Source organism: Sebastes umbrosus, chromosome 8, assembly GCF_015220745.1.
Source record: "Sebastes umbrosus isolate fSebUmb1 chromosome 8, fSebUmb1.pri, whole genome shotgun sequence".
In the NCBI taxonomy this organism is placed as follows: Eukaryota; Metazoa; Chordata; class Actinopteri; order Perciformes; family Sebastidae; genus Sebastes; species Sebastes umbrosus.
In genome coordinates this window covers 10,777,388-10,793,970 of record NC_051276.1, presented here as the reverse complement: position 1 = coordinate 10,793,970, position 16,583 = coordinate 10,777,388, and the positions used below count along the sequence as shown (strand labels likewise).

Here is a 16,583-nt window from a genome sequence, read left to right as displayed (position 1 = left end):
TTATCATTGTTGTAGGTCTAATGTATTAGGGCCACATTGAGGAAAAAAATAAATCTGAGATTTCAAGAATAAAGTCGTAATATTATGAAAATACAGTCACAAGTTTAGGAGAAAAAAGTCGCAGTATTATGAGAATAAAGTCATAATATTATAAAGTAGTAATTTTTAAGTGTTACTTTCTTTTTTTCTCGTAAAGTTCTGACTTTATTCTCGTAATATTCCCCCTTTTTTTCTCGTAAAGCTATGACTTTATTCTCGTAATAATATTATTTTTTTTCTCGTAAAATTATGACTTTATTCTGGAAATCTCCGATTTTTTTTCCCTTAATGTGGCCCTAATACTCCGTAGTACATGACCCCATGTCGCTAAGCAACCATGACAACACATTAGTCTAAGATTTTTTCTCACACACGGAGTGATACTGAAAAGCGCAAAAGGAATTAGACGTAATAGCCGTGGTATGGGGTTATCTTATCACGGCTATGAACCAATCAGATTGCTTAATTTGAGCTACCTGTTTTATAAGTATCGTACACTACTGTAACATTCAGAGTTTCTGACCTGTGACAGTCCGCAGTCTAAAGACACAACATTTATACCAGCAAAATATCATACAAACCAACAGAACAGCATTACAAGCTTTCTATTACCAGAGAATGAACACTACTCTGACACAAACTCAAACAGAGCAGCATTTAGAGCATGCCTATTGTACTGATGTTGGTGTGTTGACCCCTGCATGAATTTGGAAAAAGGAAATGGATGTGTGTCATCAAAGCCAAACTTACTGGGATCATCCAGTTGGCTAGGTCTCCATGTTTTGACACCTGCATGGCTCCCAGCATTGTCAGGTTGATGTGACCCCTAAAGAGAATGACACAACAGAAGAAGACAGCTGTCAACTTCAGAAACTAATGAACTCACTCATGAAGTCCACTCATCAAAAAATGCATATAGAATTGCTACTTTTACCCGAGTTTTATTTGTGGCAAGACACATAATACAAACACATATACTTGATGATAGGATAGATTCTCACAACAACAAACATATCTCTTCACAATAATAACCATCTTCCTATCTCTGCTGTGTTCTTGATAGCAGAAAGCAAAAAGCCTGGAGACAAGTTATATTTTCACTCCTTTCTAAACTACAGTATCTTCTTACCACTGCTTTGTTTCTAAAATGTAATTTGTACTTTGCACATTTAGTTTCTGCTGGGTGTTAAGATCGTATCTGGTCCAGCTGTTATACATAAATGTACTGAATTAACAGAATCAATTAAAGTCTGATTCTGTGGGCAAGTTAGTTGTTTCATTTCTCTGATATGAGAGCATTTCCTTTTCCTGTTTCACCTAAAATAAATAATGAGTTCAAAGTCCAAAGTGAGGTATCCCACAATGCCTATCGAGCAGGAAGGAGCACTGTTAGGATGCTTGCAGTTGCATCTAACTATAAGGTAAGGGATCTCTGTCTGTATGTACGTATATACTGTATGTACATATGTGTGTATGTGCTTCCTATATCTCAAAGTTGGTGCAATTTGGACACGCAAAATGTTCAATATTAATCAAATTTGACTAGCGATAGCGCTGAGTCGAGCATGTTGTCTGCAGCGGGCCTTTACAGGCTGCAGCTCATTGACTGCAGTTTATTTTTTCTGCTGGATGCTGGGTAAACTAACGTTACAACCAAACTCTTCTTCACTTCCCTGGAGTCAACGAGCAACGAGCGGTTTTTCGGGAGCCAAGCAATCAGCCCGCTCTGAATGGGCACGCTCTCCCAGCGGCCTTAAACCGGCACTGCATAAGTAGATTAAACCGCGGTCTGTGGCACTGCTGCCTACAGTAAATTCCTCATTGTTTCCCCATTGCAGCAGGTGTGAGGTCACAGACAAACACATTTAAAGACAAAGAAGTTATTAAGGTGTTGTGATAGAGACGTACAAGTCTTAAAGTAATTCCAGTACGACAGGTGGTATTTGAGGCAACACGGCTCACAATTCACCATATGTTGTGATTCTCTTTCTCAGCGGCTCTGGACTCTTAACTGTGTTCGCGCGCACACACGAACACACACCTGGTCCTGTTTGGTCTCTGTCAGTGTGACTGGACAGCGCTATTTATGAGCACTATTGGATTTCCACTGGGTGGACAAACATAACTGATGCTGCAGGGTGTGCGGGTGGGCAATCTCAGACAGCTGGCAAATCAATAACAACCAGGGGAACCTTGGGAATACTGGCAAGGCTGCTGTCTAGTTGTACCGGCGACAATAGCCATTTGTTAATATCCAGTGTTGCGAATCGTGGCTATGTCTTGTGGTAAAAATCCAATGGGCAGCTGGTTTGTGGTGCAGGTGATAAACTAAATTAAGGAAATATTTGCTGAGAAAATTATGAAAGTGTGTTTGCGCTTGTGTTTTTTGCATAAACTGCACCACAAGGTTCATAGAACTGACTCTTGGTACTATGATTTGTAAGTATTAATACACTGTCTATATGCAAATCCAGAAAATGTCAGGCATATCTAACTTTGAGTCAGCATGAGTAAACGTTTTTAAAGCTTATGTGTTATGGCCTTACCCTCGGATCATGGCAAATGACTCATCACTGGAGAAATAGGCAGCCCCTGGGAGTACAGTGACGGTCTCCTTCCCTAAAGGAACAGAGGAGTTCACATGTTTGATTTTTTGGTAGAAAACTAAATATAAGCATTTTATTTATTACAGCAAAGTTAACAAAACACTTATCTAAAAAGCAACTCAGTTCACAAATAAACATAATCACAAAGATGGTAAATGAAATTACAAGAGAGACATCAAAGAAATACACAAAAATAAATGAATGGATGAATGAAAAGAGAACGCATATTCATTAAGTATAATTGAAACTGGAGAAGTGTCACATGTCAACAATGTGTAAACAAATAACACGTTAAATGATCTTTACATAGAATCCATTGTGTAAACATAATCTAAGTGTGTGTATATAATGCAGGAGATAAAAAAATATATATGGGAAGTCGCATTTTAGCTGAAAAAAGCTCTTTTAATCCATCCATAATTTAGTTAGACCAATGTTTCCACAGTTTTACATTTTTTTTTACATATACATAAATTCATCACTGTGAAGTATTGATTAGGATAACCCTCACCAGCGTTAATCAGGTCTGCATCCACTGCATCCTCGGTGGGGTACGGGCCCTATGCGGAGACAAATGAAGATAAACAAGAACGTGCGCACAGGCGGGCAGCCACACACACACTCACACGTCACTCAGCCTCACCAGCCATGATCTTTCAAGGTAGAGATAAACACAATCACATTTTGGTGATTTGATGAGACATTGATTTTCTCTGTGCTCAACAAAGGGAGCAATCCTTTTGGATGGAGAGGAGAGGAGAGGAGAGGAGAGGAGAGGAGAGGAGAGGGCAAGAGAGCAGTATCTCTTTAAATCTGGCGCTCATAATCAAAAGAAACTTTGACAAATAAGGCATTAGCATAGGCGCCTACATTCTCTCGTCAACACAACTGATTGGAAAGTCGTTCCATAGCAGCAGCAGCAGCAGCAGCAGCAGCAGCAGAAGCCTTTGTTGAAGGCTCTGCCAGCAAATAATGATTATGAGAAAGAAAATTGGAAGAGAAAGTCAAACTGCCACAATCTGTTACATAACAAACCAACTGAAGGCCTAAACTAGTAATGATACCCCTCAAATGAGTAGGTTATTCATCTTGTTACATGCTCGGAGCACAATTCAGTTTAAAAATGTTTACTGCTGCTTTAAACGGCCGTCTACACACACACACAGGAGAGAAAATATGCTGCTCGTTAGCGTGTTTAGTTGAGATTGAAAGGGCTCTGTAGTCGTCTTACCAGTCCTAAAATCCCATTTTCACTTTGGAGGTGTACAGTGATGTCTGGCTTTATGAAGTTGCTGGCCAGCATGGGGATACCAATACCAAGGTTGGCTGATTGGCTCTTTGTTAAAGATAGTAACTATTACATTTGTAATGATGCAATGGAAAGCAGGGTATGAATATGAAGAGAAACATATACAGTAGGTGTGTGAGAAAATATCGATTCACTGGAGTAATGTGATGCTGTATTGATCCTCTAAAACACCATCAGTATTTAATTAGGGCTGTCCTCGACTTGAGAAATTCTTACACGACATTCAATTGATTAGTTGATTTAATCGACAGGTCTGTAAAACGGAGTTCCTCCACAAAGAATCACCACTTTAAATCTTGTGTTTACCAGAGATGTGCTCATACGTTTCCTGAAAATAAGTCATTCAGCATGAAAAAAGTATAAAAAAAAACGACGAATCGTCTAAAGAAATCTTAGCCGACGAAGACCAATATGACCGATTAGTCGATTAATCGACTTAGAGGGGGCAGACGATTTTTAATTAATTGTTTACATGCAAAGATTTGTGGCAGACAGTGGCTCAGATTGCACAAATAGTAGTGCTGTGATGTTGGATGTTTCGGGAACTGTGATAAATGCAAATGTAGATCCCACTGTTCTGACCGCATTCAAAAACAAAACTTTTTTACTCAGATTTTATGCATATGTTGGTGTGTTCTTTATACTTTGACAGTCTTCCTAAAATCAGATTTTAAAAAAACCTCCACAATATGCTTAAAGTATCGCAATATATTGAATCGTAACCCCTGTATCATGAGATGTATTGTATCACTAGATTCTTGCCAATACACAGCCCTAATATACAGTATTGATTTGAAAGCTGAATAAGTGAATATTTGTTGTGTGGACAATGCTTAAAAACCCGCAGAACTATTAAGTCATAATAATATTTCCAAGCTACCAAATATGTCATGCTGAATTATAGGGGACTGTGAATAAGTCCAAAAATCACACAGTGGTTAATCACAGATCAGCCACTACAAAAACTAAGGCTGCTTTCATGAGGAAGGATGAATACTATCACAATAACACATAAATGTGAAATGCTGACAAAAAAACTATGTTTTTGCATAATTTGTCAGAGTAATCAACTGACACAAAGGCAACAATTATTCATTGTGTGTTGAAGATAAAGAAAGCCAAAGCACAGCTCTCTTTTTTTTTTATGTGGCTACTGGCCAACACCTGGTTTGGTTTTACTTAAAAAAAGGAACCTGGAGCACAAAGCAATATGATTTCATAATTTGCTCGTATTCTTTTCAAAAAAGGATACCGTACATCCCGTCCTCAAACTCCAGAGCAGCCCGGCGAATGATCCTTTCCCGAACAATATCCGAGTCCTTCTTTGGTTTGGGCTTTTCTTCTTTGCTTTTCTGTACTGTGCGTTTCTGGGAACCACACAGGGATAATTCAATTCAGTTCAATTCAATTCAGTATGCTTTAATGGCATAAATGTAGCCCGGACAATGTATATATATATGAGGTACTATATATGAGGAACAGAAGGACAGCATGTTGAGAGGCTATTTGTGGCTGAGTACAAGGACACAAATGGATAAGAGCTAGTATGTGTGTTTCTGAACAAGGCTGGCAATGTAACACCATGCTAAAATGAGTGTAACTCTACACGCTATCGTTATAGGATTAATCATTTAATGGAACATAAATTGCCTCTCACATAATGACATAATCCAGAAACTATAGAGAGAATGGCTATGTATGTATAGGCCTTGCTTTGTACCTCAATCCTTTTCTCGTAGCTTGCTCCCTGGACAATCCTGTGGACGTAGATGCTCGGTATGTGGATGTCCTCTTCGGCGAAGGTCCCAACATCCACCACCTCCTCCACCTACGCAGACACACAGAATGATGAGCTCCACTTTCACCTGTAAAATGTCTCACGACCATTGAGATTAAAAAAGTTCAGATAAGGAAACCGCACGCACCGATGGAACTGCAGAAAAATAACCTCTGCCTACCCGGCTATGAAATTTAACGGATTAAACTGATAAAGACCAGAAGAGCTTTTGTCATTCTGTCATTTGAGGCCATTCCATTTTAAGCAATAGAGCAGTCTTTTTTCATTTGTTTGATATTTAACCCTAAATTGAGCTAAAAACAACAGTGAGGGTGACGCACAAGCCGTCCGTTTGCACTCCAAATATGATCTCACAGGGTTTAAAAATTGCTCCTGTGTTTGTCTCTCACAGGGAAGACAGGGTAAATATTTGCGGGAGAAGGTGTTGCATTTATTCTTTTTAGCAACACCACAAAGTCCACAGAAAGTTGTCTGTGTACCCAAAGCCAGCTTGGCTGACTAAAAACAGAAGAGGATCATCTGACACACCAAGCCCAGGGAACACAGCTTGATCCTGGGATCACAGACGATGGAGAGTAGGGGGTTTGTGGAGGAGATTGTTTTGGCGTTGGGAGGATTTTGGTCGAACCAAACACACAGGTCAAAAGAAACACACTTTTTACTCCCTTATGCGGAAAACAATCTTCAGCTACATATCTAATTTTAGGTCTATTCCACAAGCTCCAGCCTCAAGACTCAAGGTTTACATATCAACTCAGCTTATTATTTGGATCTCAGTGGAACTTCTGCAAACATTGGCAATTTATATTGTCTCAATAAACCCTTATAATAACATTTAATTACATTTAACATGGCGATATATTATAAGGCATGTGTCTCAAGATATCTGCTAAACAATATATTCCTGACTGTGAGACAGAAGTGCGCCACCTTTATGTATAGAAAGTGTCCAGCAGCAGAAGAAGAGTGTACATAAGGGGTTATTTCTGTCTGAATAACAAGGCACAGATGGAAATGGCTATTGATTTAAGCAGAGTTGGGTCAACATGACTGGGATAGAGATCGCAGAACGAACCTGCACCTGCGCCCTCCTCCTTAGGTAACATTAGGAAGTGCTATAAACTGAGCATACAGCCTCCACTAATACAGGTATTCAGAGACAGCATGTGTGGGCTCCTCTCAATCTTGCGGCCCATTTTAGCCGGCTCTGGCTCCTAGAGCTCATATGTCATGCTCGCATTTGTTGTTATTAAAAACACAGCAGTCCCTGAGAATTTAAGTATGCACTGATTTATCGGTATCGGCTGTTTTTCACCTCGTTGACTGCAATGTGTTGTGTTTTGTTGCATTCATGTTGTGCCGGCTAAATGTTGTGTTGTTAGCTGCGGATTTAATTACATTTAATTTATGTTTCACAAAATGTTTTTTGGTTGGGCTAGGTAGATATTGAAAAAATAAATTCCTCTCATTGAGTAGGTAGTATACAGGCTTAAGGGGCTTTTGGAGCAGTTATTTTCTTCATGTGAAAGAAGGTTATATTAAAGCTTGTTTCATAAATTTGTACGATTTAAAGCTTCAGTAGGCAGAATGTTTTTGGCATCACTGGGCAAAAATTCCATGATAACCTTTCAGCTTATTGTAATTCAAGTGTTCTGAGAGATAACCAGACTTCTGCACCTCCTCATGGCTCTGTTTTCAGGCTTTAGAAAATCTAGCCCGTGATGGGAGACTTTGGCCAATCACAGGTCATTTCAGAGAGAGCGTTCCTATTGAGCGCTCCTATTGGCTGTGCTCCAGCTGGCGGGCAGTACTTGGAATTTCAACGACAGATCTCAACATGGCTGCCGGGTCACAAACTTTCTCATTTTACAGCTAAACAGTACACTACAATATGTTTCCAAAAACATTTGAGGCGAGAAATAGGCATTACAGTAACAGAATATTGATTCAGATTTGATCAGCGCTGCCTAGTTTGACCATTAGATCGTAGTTCGCGAGTGATTGACAGCCGGCTCTCATAGACAGCAGCTGGACAGCAGGCTCCAGCTCGGCTCCAATTGGTTGTTTTCCTCCGGTCTGTGAAATCTTGCAGATGCCGTTAGGAGCACCGGAGAACACAGAGGCACATGATTTTTTGTCTCATGCACTACTGATATATAAAAAAATAACTGTTTTTAAATCATATTTGCTCCAATTCTACCCACTGCAGCTTTAATTTGTGCTCATTCAAGATACGAATGAAGGGCTGAAAGACTTTAAGAGTGAAGACAGTTGTTATTTTTTGTACAATGAAGATGTCTTTGTTTCCCTGGCAGCAAAGGGGGACTAAATAACAACAAAATAAACAACAGCAAAACATCGATATCGGTATAGGCTATCGGCCAAATTCTTATTTTAAACATCGGTATCAGATTCGGTGCTTGCCTAATTTTAAGTCAACATAAGAATCAAACTCAGCTGAGAAGGGATAGTGGGCATTTTTGTATAGAGGACTGATTCTCCTTTATCAAATAGAAGAGACTCCAAGAGGGTGGAGGCGCAATTTTCTTTCTTCCTGAAGTTTCTTCAAGGAGGGAAACTTGAAATGACACAAACTCAAATGGAAAAAAAGAAGAAAGTTATCATCGCATCTTTGGGGACCAAAAGGGGACTTAACCATGACAACATAATTCTCACCCTCGCTTTTACGTTTCTGTGCTTAACTCCTGTGCGGCTCAGAGTGTAACCTACTTATTCCATTTACATGAGGGGCAAGCAGCCGTACAGAGCAAATTGAATTGAATCTCTCCTTATCTCCACTTCCTCCCTCAGCCCTCAGCACTGACTGAGAGGAGTCAATGGCTGAGAGTGGATCCCATCTTAGCGTTGTCATGGATACGCAGGCTTTGGTCTGTGGTGAGCTAGGGCCACTCGGGGCTGGGGAGTGATTTTTAAACTCTTTTTTTCTGGTTCCCTTGGTCGGGTTATGGTAAATGTCTGACGTTCCACAGTGAAAACGAGGCCATGCGAGATGAGATTGGTAGCGCGAGAGAGAATTGATACAGCGGTCCCACACATCCGCCCACATCTTTCTCTGGGGGCTCGATCTGTCTTTTGTGAGAAGGATGATTTCCATAGACATCTTCATCAAGCAAGACTGAGCTCATCACATTAGAAAACAGCTACAGTATTAAAACAGGGAAGACTGGGGGGGGCAAGGGAATAACTACAGATATTTGGCGGCATTCATTTCAAGACGTCGGATGAATTCATTTAATTAACAGTATCAATCCCTAATTTTGTCTCCTCAAATCAAAAAGTGTCAAATAGTGTGTCCCTCAAAAAAACAACGGCAACAAAAAAAAGAAATCCCACCTCAGAGAGAAGGGTTTCTCCATGTCCGTTTTCTTGGTCTCTCTCAAACACATGCAAACAAAATCATGTATTCAGCTTGATTTTCAATTAGCCTTCCAAAGCTAAGTCGCAGCACAATAACAGGCTCATACAATTTAAATGTGCTGTGTACATAAAAAAGCCTCCTGCTCCTTTCATCTGGGTGATGTGTCCCGCCTGCGCCGGCGCTCGGATGCAGTTCAGACAGGAGGTTCAACGGACGGGGACGGATAAAGCATTAAAATAAAATAATAAAAACACACACAAGTGTAACACACTCGCAAATGAGCAGGTGTGTGGAGCGAGCAAACAGGCACACGCACAGACGCACGCATTGATATTCCTGTATCCGTGGAACGTTTCTCACATCAATGAAAGCAGAGCCAGGCATGAAGTGAGCTGGCAGGAGGATAGAGGGAATCAAAGTGCCCTCTGGGGACACAACAAGCCTTTTTTTTCGAGGGTTTGTGCTTTTTTAGACTGTGTGCTTTGTCAAATCTTGTTAATCTCAAACTGATTGGATCGCAATGCTACCGGATTCCTCGAATAAACCACCAGCAGCATACAGTGTTTCCTCTACGGTTATTAAACAATGCTGGAAATGTGCCGTGCTGATCACTGATGTTTGTCCAACCAAAATAAAAACAAAAAGTGCCACGTTTATAGTACGACCACATTTTCAAGTACATGGAACTAAAAAACAATTATGATCAGTAAATAAAAAACACCAGTATGCTTTCAGACAGGAATTCAGAAGCAGTCAGACAACCTTTCAGTACCAAACACACTCGATGCTCTGAGCTAGGGATGCACGATATATATCGGGCCTGATAAATGATCGGCCGATAATGGGAAATTTAGATTATTATGAATTATTCTGAGTTAAATTTATAGCCGATAGATTATAGGTTGATATACAAAGCTAAATTGCTTTCACTGACTTAATCGCAGCGTCTGCACATCCGATACAGTATATGGCAGTATGCACCTTTAAAGTTGATTGGTGACCCGCCAATAAACACAGAAACGAAGAAGAAGAACAATCGCAGCATGCTGACTACAAAGACAAACATGATGTCACCGGTGTGGACGTTTTTTCATAGTTTCAGAGGAAGACACCACAATTGACATTTGCAATACAAGGTTTTTGATGCACTTTACTAGAAAAAATAAATTTACATTTGAAGAGTCAGAATCGTTCTTTGTTTTTGTTGTGTTAAAAATAGTGATAGATTTGGTTAGGTCAGCGCTATGGAATATTAAATCATCCATCTTTGCTCACTACAGCTTACCATTTCTTACCCTCAGGTGTGCATATATATATATATATATATATATATATATATATATATATATATATATATATATATATATATATACGGGTTATGAACTTCTTTTTAAAATATAAAAATGTGAAATTATTGGTTATCTTATCGGTATTGGCCAAAAACATCCATATCGTGCATCCCTACTCTGAGCAAAGGTATTCATTTCAGCTGATCACACTCATATTGACAACCGAATAAACAAACAGGATCATGTGTTTGTGTCTTCAGATTAATATGCACATTATAACTCTGACAGTTCAAACAAAGTGATAGTAAGCTAACAGCTTCTAGACGCTATCATGTTGATTACATCCTTGATTAACATTGTTAATTTCACACTTTTAAGAGCCTTCCCAGATGTGTAAATTTGTCTTAACGACGAGAATTTGGCTTTTGGAATTGCCAAAAACATTAACATTTTTTCCTCTGATGATCACTGATACCCAAAGCGCATTTAATTAAAATTAGGTCATTCATCATCAGTATCTTGGGTATAAACACTCTAGTGCGCCTGTTGACAAGTTTACCGAGCACATTATTGCTCCCTGGAGAACGGACCTTTTCCTTATTGGACACATAATAAGCTTGTCCAACTTTTGTCCAAGTGGAAATTGAGCCTGATGGTGGTGGTAAAGGTGAGGTCTGAGGATTATGAATGTTTACATCAAATTTGATGTCAATCTGGAGAGTAGTTGTTTGGCTATTTTTTTATTTTAGATCAAAGTGTTGGGAGGACTGACATCCCCACTCTTAGGCTCTATAGTGGGGCAAAAACTTAACTCGGATTGAGTTAAAACATTTAACGGAACTTTATTTATCTGACAAAAATGAGTATGTAATCGTCAATTTCAAGTTTAAATCAGATTAATATAACACCTTGACAAACTGAGATATCACAGACGGTAAAAGCTTCACTAGCTAGTATCTTACACTTTAATTGCAAAGCCACCTGAGCTCATAATCCATCACAGTTATGTTTTGTTTGTGCGCGCGTACTGAGATGCGACAGTCAAGAGAAAGAGATGGTGTGGCTACGGGCGACGGAGCATGAGGATGACAGCGACACCACACTCTCATTACCCTGTGTATTTATAGCCTCTCCATCTTCCTCCCAGTGTGCGTACGTGTGCGTTTGTGTATGTGGGCAGTTGGCCATGCTCTGCTGCCACTTTCGGGGCTCAGCTCCGGCTCTATCCTCTAACCCAGAATACTGACAACATGAGCAATCTGTTTCCTCTCAGTGGAAAAACTTGCCTCGCCTATGACAGACTTCATGGTATCCAGAAAATGGGAGACAGCCAGCCAATGACAACATTACAGGAACTAAAAATACATTTTTCGAACGACACATACTGCACACCAAAGGACAATGTATCACTCCTCTGCCAGCTCAAATGGTAATGTTTACATTTCAAAGAACACATAAGCCCCCGTGCAATGTGCTTCAGATTCAGATGATAGGCAGTCATCAGGGAACTTTGAACTTCTAGTCAGTGCGTGTAACATGCAAATGTGCCATTTCAAACGTTCAGTTTGTGCATATGTTCAGCGAATCTGTCTTCCCCTTCAACTGGCTCCCATCATCTTTTTTTTTTTATCCATTCTCTCTTTCCCCTTTTTCTTCCTCTCTGTTCAATCACTCCTACAGCGATTTACAGTACAGCTAACTATTAAACCTTAGCCCTTCAGGGCTAACCAGCTTCACCAGCTTTAGTATCAATCAGTAAATGTCAACACTTCAAGTCCACGCCGAACCGGACTTATTCTTGCCATCATCAAAATGCTCAGTGTGTCCTCTTACGTTCAGGATGAAGTATTAGAAATTGGAGCAATGCTTTAGGAAACATTTTTTTTGGCAAGGCAGATGGGCAAATACTGCCAGCAGTATCCCTAAAAAGGTAAGCTGTAAGACACACAAGTCATAATATATTAATCAGCTTTTCTGCTCAACATGAGACTGTATCTTCACATGTTTGAATTAATGCAGGAGAGGCCTGACCTGAGCAGCTGCTTTTAGCAACGACTAAATTCAGTCGACTACTTAAATCAGACGCCAATATGAATTTTGTGTTTATTTATGTGCACAAATTTATGCACCAGTGCCAAAACAGAAATGGACAGACAACTTAAATGTCTTTCTGGGGAATTGACACATGAATGTAGAATATTATTTGGTCTTGTGACTCTGCTATCATTATCAAGTCTTATTCCTTGGCTCACTACATACGATATTAATTCATGAGCACACGTCGAGTCATGTGTACTACTTCCAAGGCTACTACAAATGAATTGCATTGACCTGCATCACTATCAAGGTCGCTAATTCATGGATTGATGTGTGGTCTCACATCTCAAGATAGTGTCGGCTCTGGGTATGGAAGTACAAAGTCAATGCTAGCAGTGTCATTGGGAAGCATTTTCTTCCCTTACATACAAATGAGTATACACACACTGTTGGGGGGGGGGAAAGGATGTCAAAGGCTTTTATACCCATCTGTCCATTGTTATTACAGCAATTTGCTGTAGTTGTAGCCTGGCCAGCACTGCAATTACCACCATTTGCTCTGGAGAGTTTTCAGCTCAAAGTAAAAAAAAAAAGTGACACTACACTGAGGACAATGTTAACTTTGCTGTTGTCACATACTATATAGTATGTATGTCAAAAATGAGGACTCAGTAGTGTGCAATGCCTTTGTGGAGATACTGGTTCAAAACAAATGCCATTACTATATTGCACAATAAGGATTCTTATATTGATTTGGATTCAAAGCAGTGGGCAGGGTCTGAAAAGTGAAGCCATTAAGGAAGTGCCTTAAACTTGCATTCTTTCTTATAGCCAGCAGCAGGGGGCGACTCCTTTGGTTGCAAAAAGAAGTCTGATTTATTACCTCAGTAAACACTGTAAACATGAGTTTATGGTGTTAGTTTCAAGCCTTCTTCAATACAGCATGATGTTGATTTAGTAAATTACGGCCCCATTTAGAGTCAAATAGACCATAAAACAGGGGATGCTTTAGGGCGTGACCTTGTGATTGACAGGTTGCTATACCATGGTGTTGTCCAGTCTGGATGTTGTCCGTGTTTTCGCCTTACAACTTGAATCCTTTCACAGTGTGTTTTCAGTTCATGAAAGTTAATTATAATCTTTTTGGTCGCCTAAAAATGTATTATTCAGCATTTGGTTGTACTTAGCTCCACCCGCTTGTGTCACTTCTGATTGCAAAAGACCAAGATGGTGACGGCCAAAATGCCAAACTCGAGGCTTCAAAACTGCACTCAACACACCAATGGGTGACGTCACAGTGACCGCTTCCACGTCTATAATTCAAAGCCATAAATCCTATTAAATTAAAGCTATATGGATCACTTTTGCAAACACTGTGGTGGTGATCCAAAGAATGGCTCAAAACATACCATCAACACCCTTCCCCACAACTTGTGTGAAATGCAGACAGAAATGATGACATTCATTGCACATCTTTAGGCAAGCGAAAGCTAATTCATGAACCTCTTTAGGCAGGAAATGATGGGGAAAATGAGTGGATTCGTAATTATTTGCCGGCAGTATCTTGAGTAGTGGAATTAGTCAAGAGCACAAGTCAAGAACAAGGCAAGAGGCTCAACAAGGCGTGGTAAGTGCTGTGAAATAGCATGGAAAATGTTGGCTGTGATAAATAATTAAAATACCAGCAGGGAGCAAACAAAGCATTACGTACTACGATAATAACAACAATCATTCCAAGGACAAACACTGATGTAAATAAGAAAACATAAAACATTACCTACACGTAGTTGAAGTTCCAAATTCATCACTGGAACTGAGATTTCCTGTTTTCTGCAAAGGTTTTTTATTTCAACACAAATGTACAGTGGGAGGCTAAAGCTGAAACCCCCGGGGGGGATGGAGGTCATTTAAATCCAATTAGACCTCTAGCTTGGTTAAAAGAACAAAACATACTGACAAATACATTCATCCAATTCATGCATGACTGGTTGGTTGTTCGTGCACACCGACACCCACGCCGCTGTATTGCATTGCCACAGTAACAGAACACAGTTGAGCCATTTACTGTGACTGATGGTCGAACAACAGCAGAAACCACTGCTTTGATTCAGTCTCTGGTGTATTGTATCCCACAATGCAATGGGGGCCTTTCACTGTAACTGCGATAAGGGAATAACTGGACCGGCTGGATAACGGCGGAACATTCAACAATTGAATAGGGTTTGGTTGCCTAGTAACCATGACAGGAGCTGGTGATGATCTGGTAATTTTTCAAAGTGCTTTTGTGTTATCTCGTTTTCTGACACCTTTCATGTCTCTTGTAGTTTAGATTCAGTGAAAAAAAATAGTAGATGTATGTATCAGGATTTGGACGTGGACTACAATGATGCACCATGAGGTCACTAACCTGAGGGAATGAAGCTGTAACGGTAGGTATCGGGTATCTAATCTATTAATAATGGTATCTGTATAAGAAAACTCATTATGATGTAATAGATGTCTTCTTCTTCTTCTTCTTCCCAGAATTTCCCATTAATGTCGTACAGAAGTGGAGTCACTAGGTCACTTATCTACACGTCTGTTAGCCCCCTACGGGCTTTAATGCATTACACACACAGTCACTGAGCCTCAGGGGAAGGAGTTGCTCAGAATTCAAATTACAAAGGAAACTTTAACGGCTGACAGTTAAGAATACAAAGTATGTAAATATGTCAATTTAAAATGACATTCAAAGAACAAAGCCACAATATTGCAGCACATATATTAAAGCTAAAGTTGGTCACTTTGAGCAAATATGATAAAAGAAAAGGTTATGTTTTATCAAATTCACTAGATCCTGACAGTACTGCATGAGACAGGTAAACGGTAAACTGCATGTTCCTCTGTATCCTCCTGTCCTGGCATTAGCAAGATTTCACAGACCGAAGGAAAACAACCAATCAGAGCCGAGGAGTCTCTAGAGAAGCTCGCGAAGCAACTGAACTCTGATCAAACTGTCAAACTAGGCAGCGCTGATCAATTATTGATTAATATTCTGTTACTGTAATGCCTATTTCTCACCTCAAATGTTTTCAGAAACATATTTTACTGTACAGTTTAGCTGTAAAATGAGAAAGTGTGCTCCGGCTGGTTTTTCTCTCGAGTGTTTTGAACATGGCAGCTGAGTCACAAACTCTCATTTTACAGCTGCCTAGTTTGACCGTTTGATCAGAGTTCGCTTGGCTCCAACTCAGCTGTGATTGGTTGTTTAGATCCGTGCGCAGTAGAAACATGCAAATGCCATTAGGAGCACAAGGGGGAGGCAGAGGAAGATCATTTTCACAGATTATCTGTCTCATGCACTACTGTCAGGAGGATATAGTGACAGTTTTATAAAGAAAAATAGCTTTTCATCATATTTGCTCAAAGTGAACGACCGCAGCTTTAAGTGTAAGTGAAGAACTTGTAAAACACGTAGGCTGTCATCTCATTCTGCAAGTTAAGAAGTCAAGCACGGGTAATTCAAACAACCATTAGAGAGGAGTGGGTTGGCTAAACAAAATTTTATTCAAGAGGCTAATTGGGCCCGATGTGTTTGCCATGTGTCAAGAGGAAGCTCATCACTATTTATCACTTTGACACAATTCAATGTGGTGATATTCTACGAGCAGAAAGCACACTGATAAGGAGATTTTGCTTTCCTTGACTCTGATTAGTAGGATTGGGGGAAAAAAAAATCTATACAGAATAGTATCACAATATTTTGTGGGGCAATATTGTATCGATACACGGACATCAAGTATCGATCTTTCATTATATAAACTATTGATACTTCAAATACAAGGTAGACTCTAACACAAACAGTTCAGTTGCAACATTTATGTTTTATGACAGTGTTGGTCAGTCTGCTTGACTAGCAATCCCATTTTGCCGAAATAAAAAAGTATTGAAGTGAGATGAAAACGGTATCTTGTTAGATAAAACAGAAGTTGAGAAAGTGCATAATTTGCAGTTGAAAAAATTGAATATATCGCAATATATCATATCGCAATAATCGCCAAAAATGTTTAAAATCGCAATAAGATCGTAGGTAAGTAAGTATCGTGAAAATATCGTATCGTGGGGTCTTTGGTGATTCCCACCCCTA

General features: G+C 39.7%; 1 protein-coding gene across 1 annotated transcript in view; it reads right to left on the bottom strand.

Annotated features, from left to right (window-relative positions):
- The window catches only part of oxct1a (3-oxoacid CoA transferase 1a), a 54,687-nt gene that overhangs the window by 22,633 nt on the left and 15,471 nt on the right, over window positions 1-16,583 (bottom strand). The window contains exons 8-13 of the mRNA XM_037777263.1: window positions 5,675-5,782; window positions 5,207-5,321; window positions 3,877-3,971; window positions 3,157-3,205; window positions 2,586-2,658; window positions 790-865 (exon numbers count right to left, since the gene is read on the bottom strand). Coding sequence (XP_037633191.1) covers window positions 790-865; window positions 2,586-2,658; window positions 3,157-3,205; window positions 3,877-3,971; window positions 5,207-5,321; window positions 5,675-5,782 — 516 coding nt within the window. The remainder of the gene's footprint in view (window positions 1-789; window positions 866-2,585; window positions 2,659-3,156; window positions 3,206-3,876; window positions 3,972-5,206; window positions 5,322-5,674; window positions 5,783-16,583) is intronic.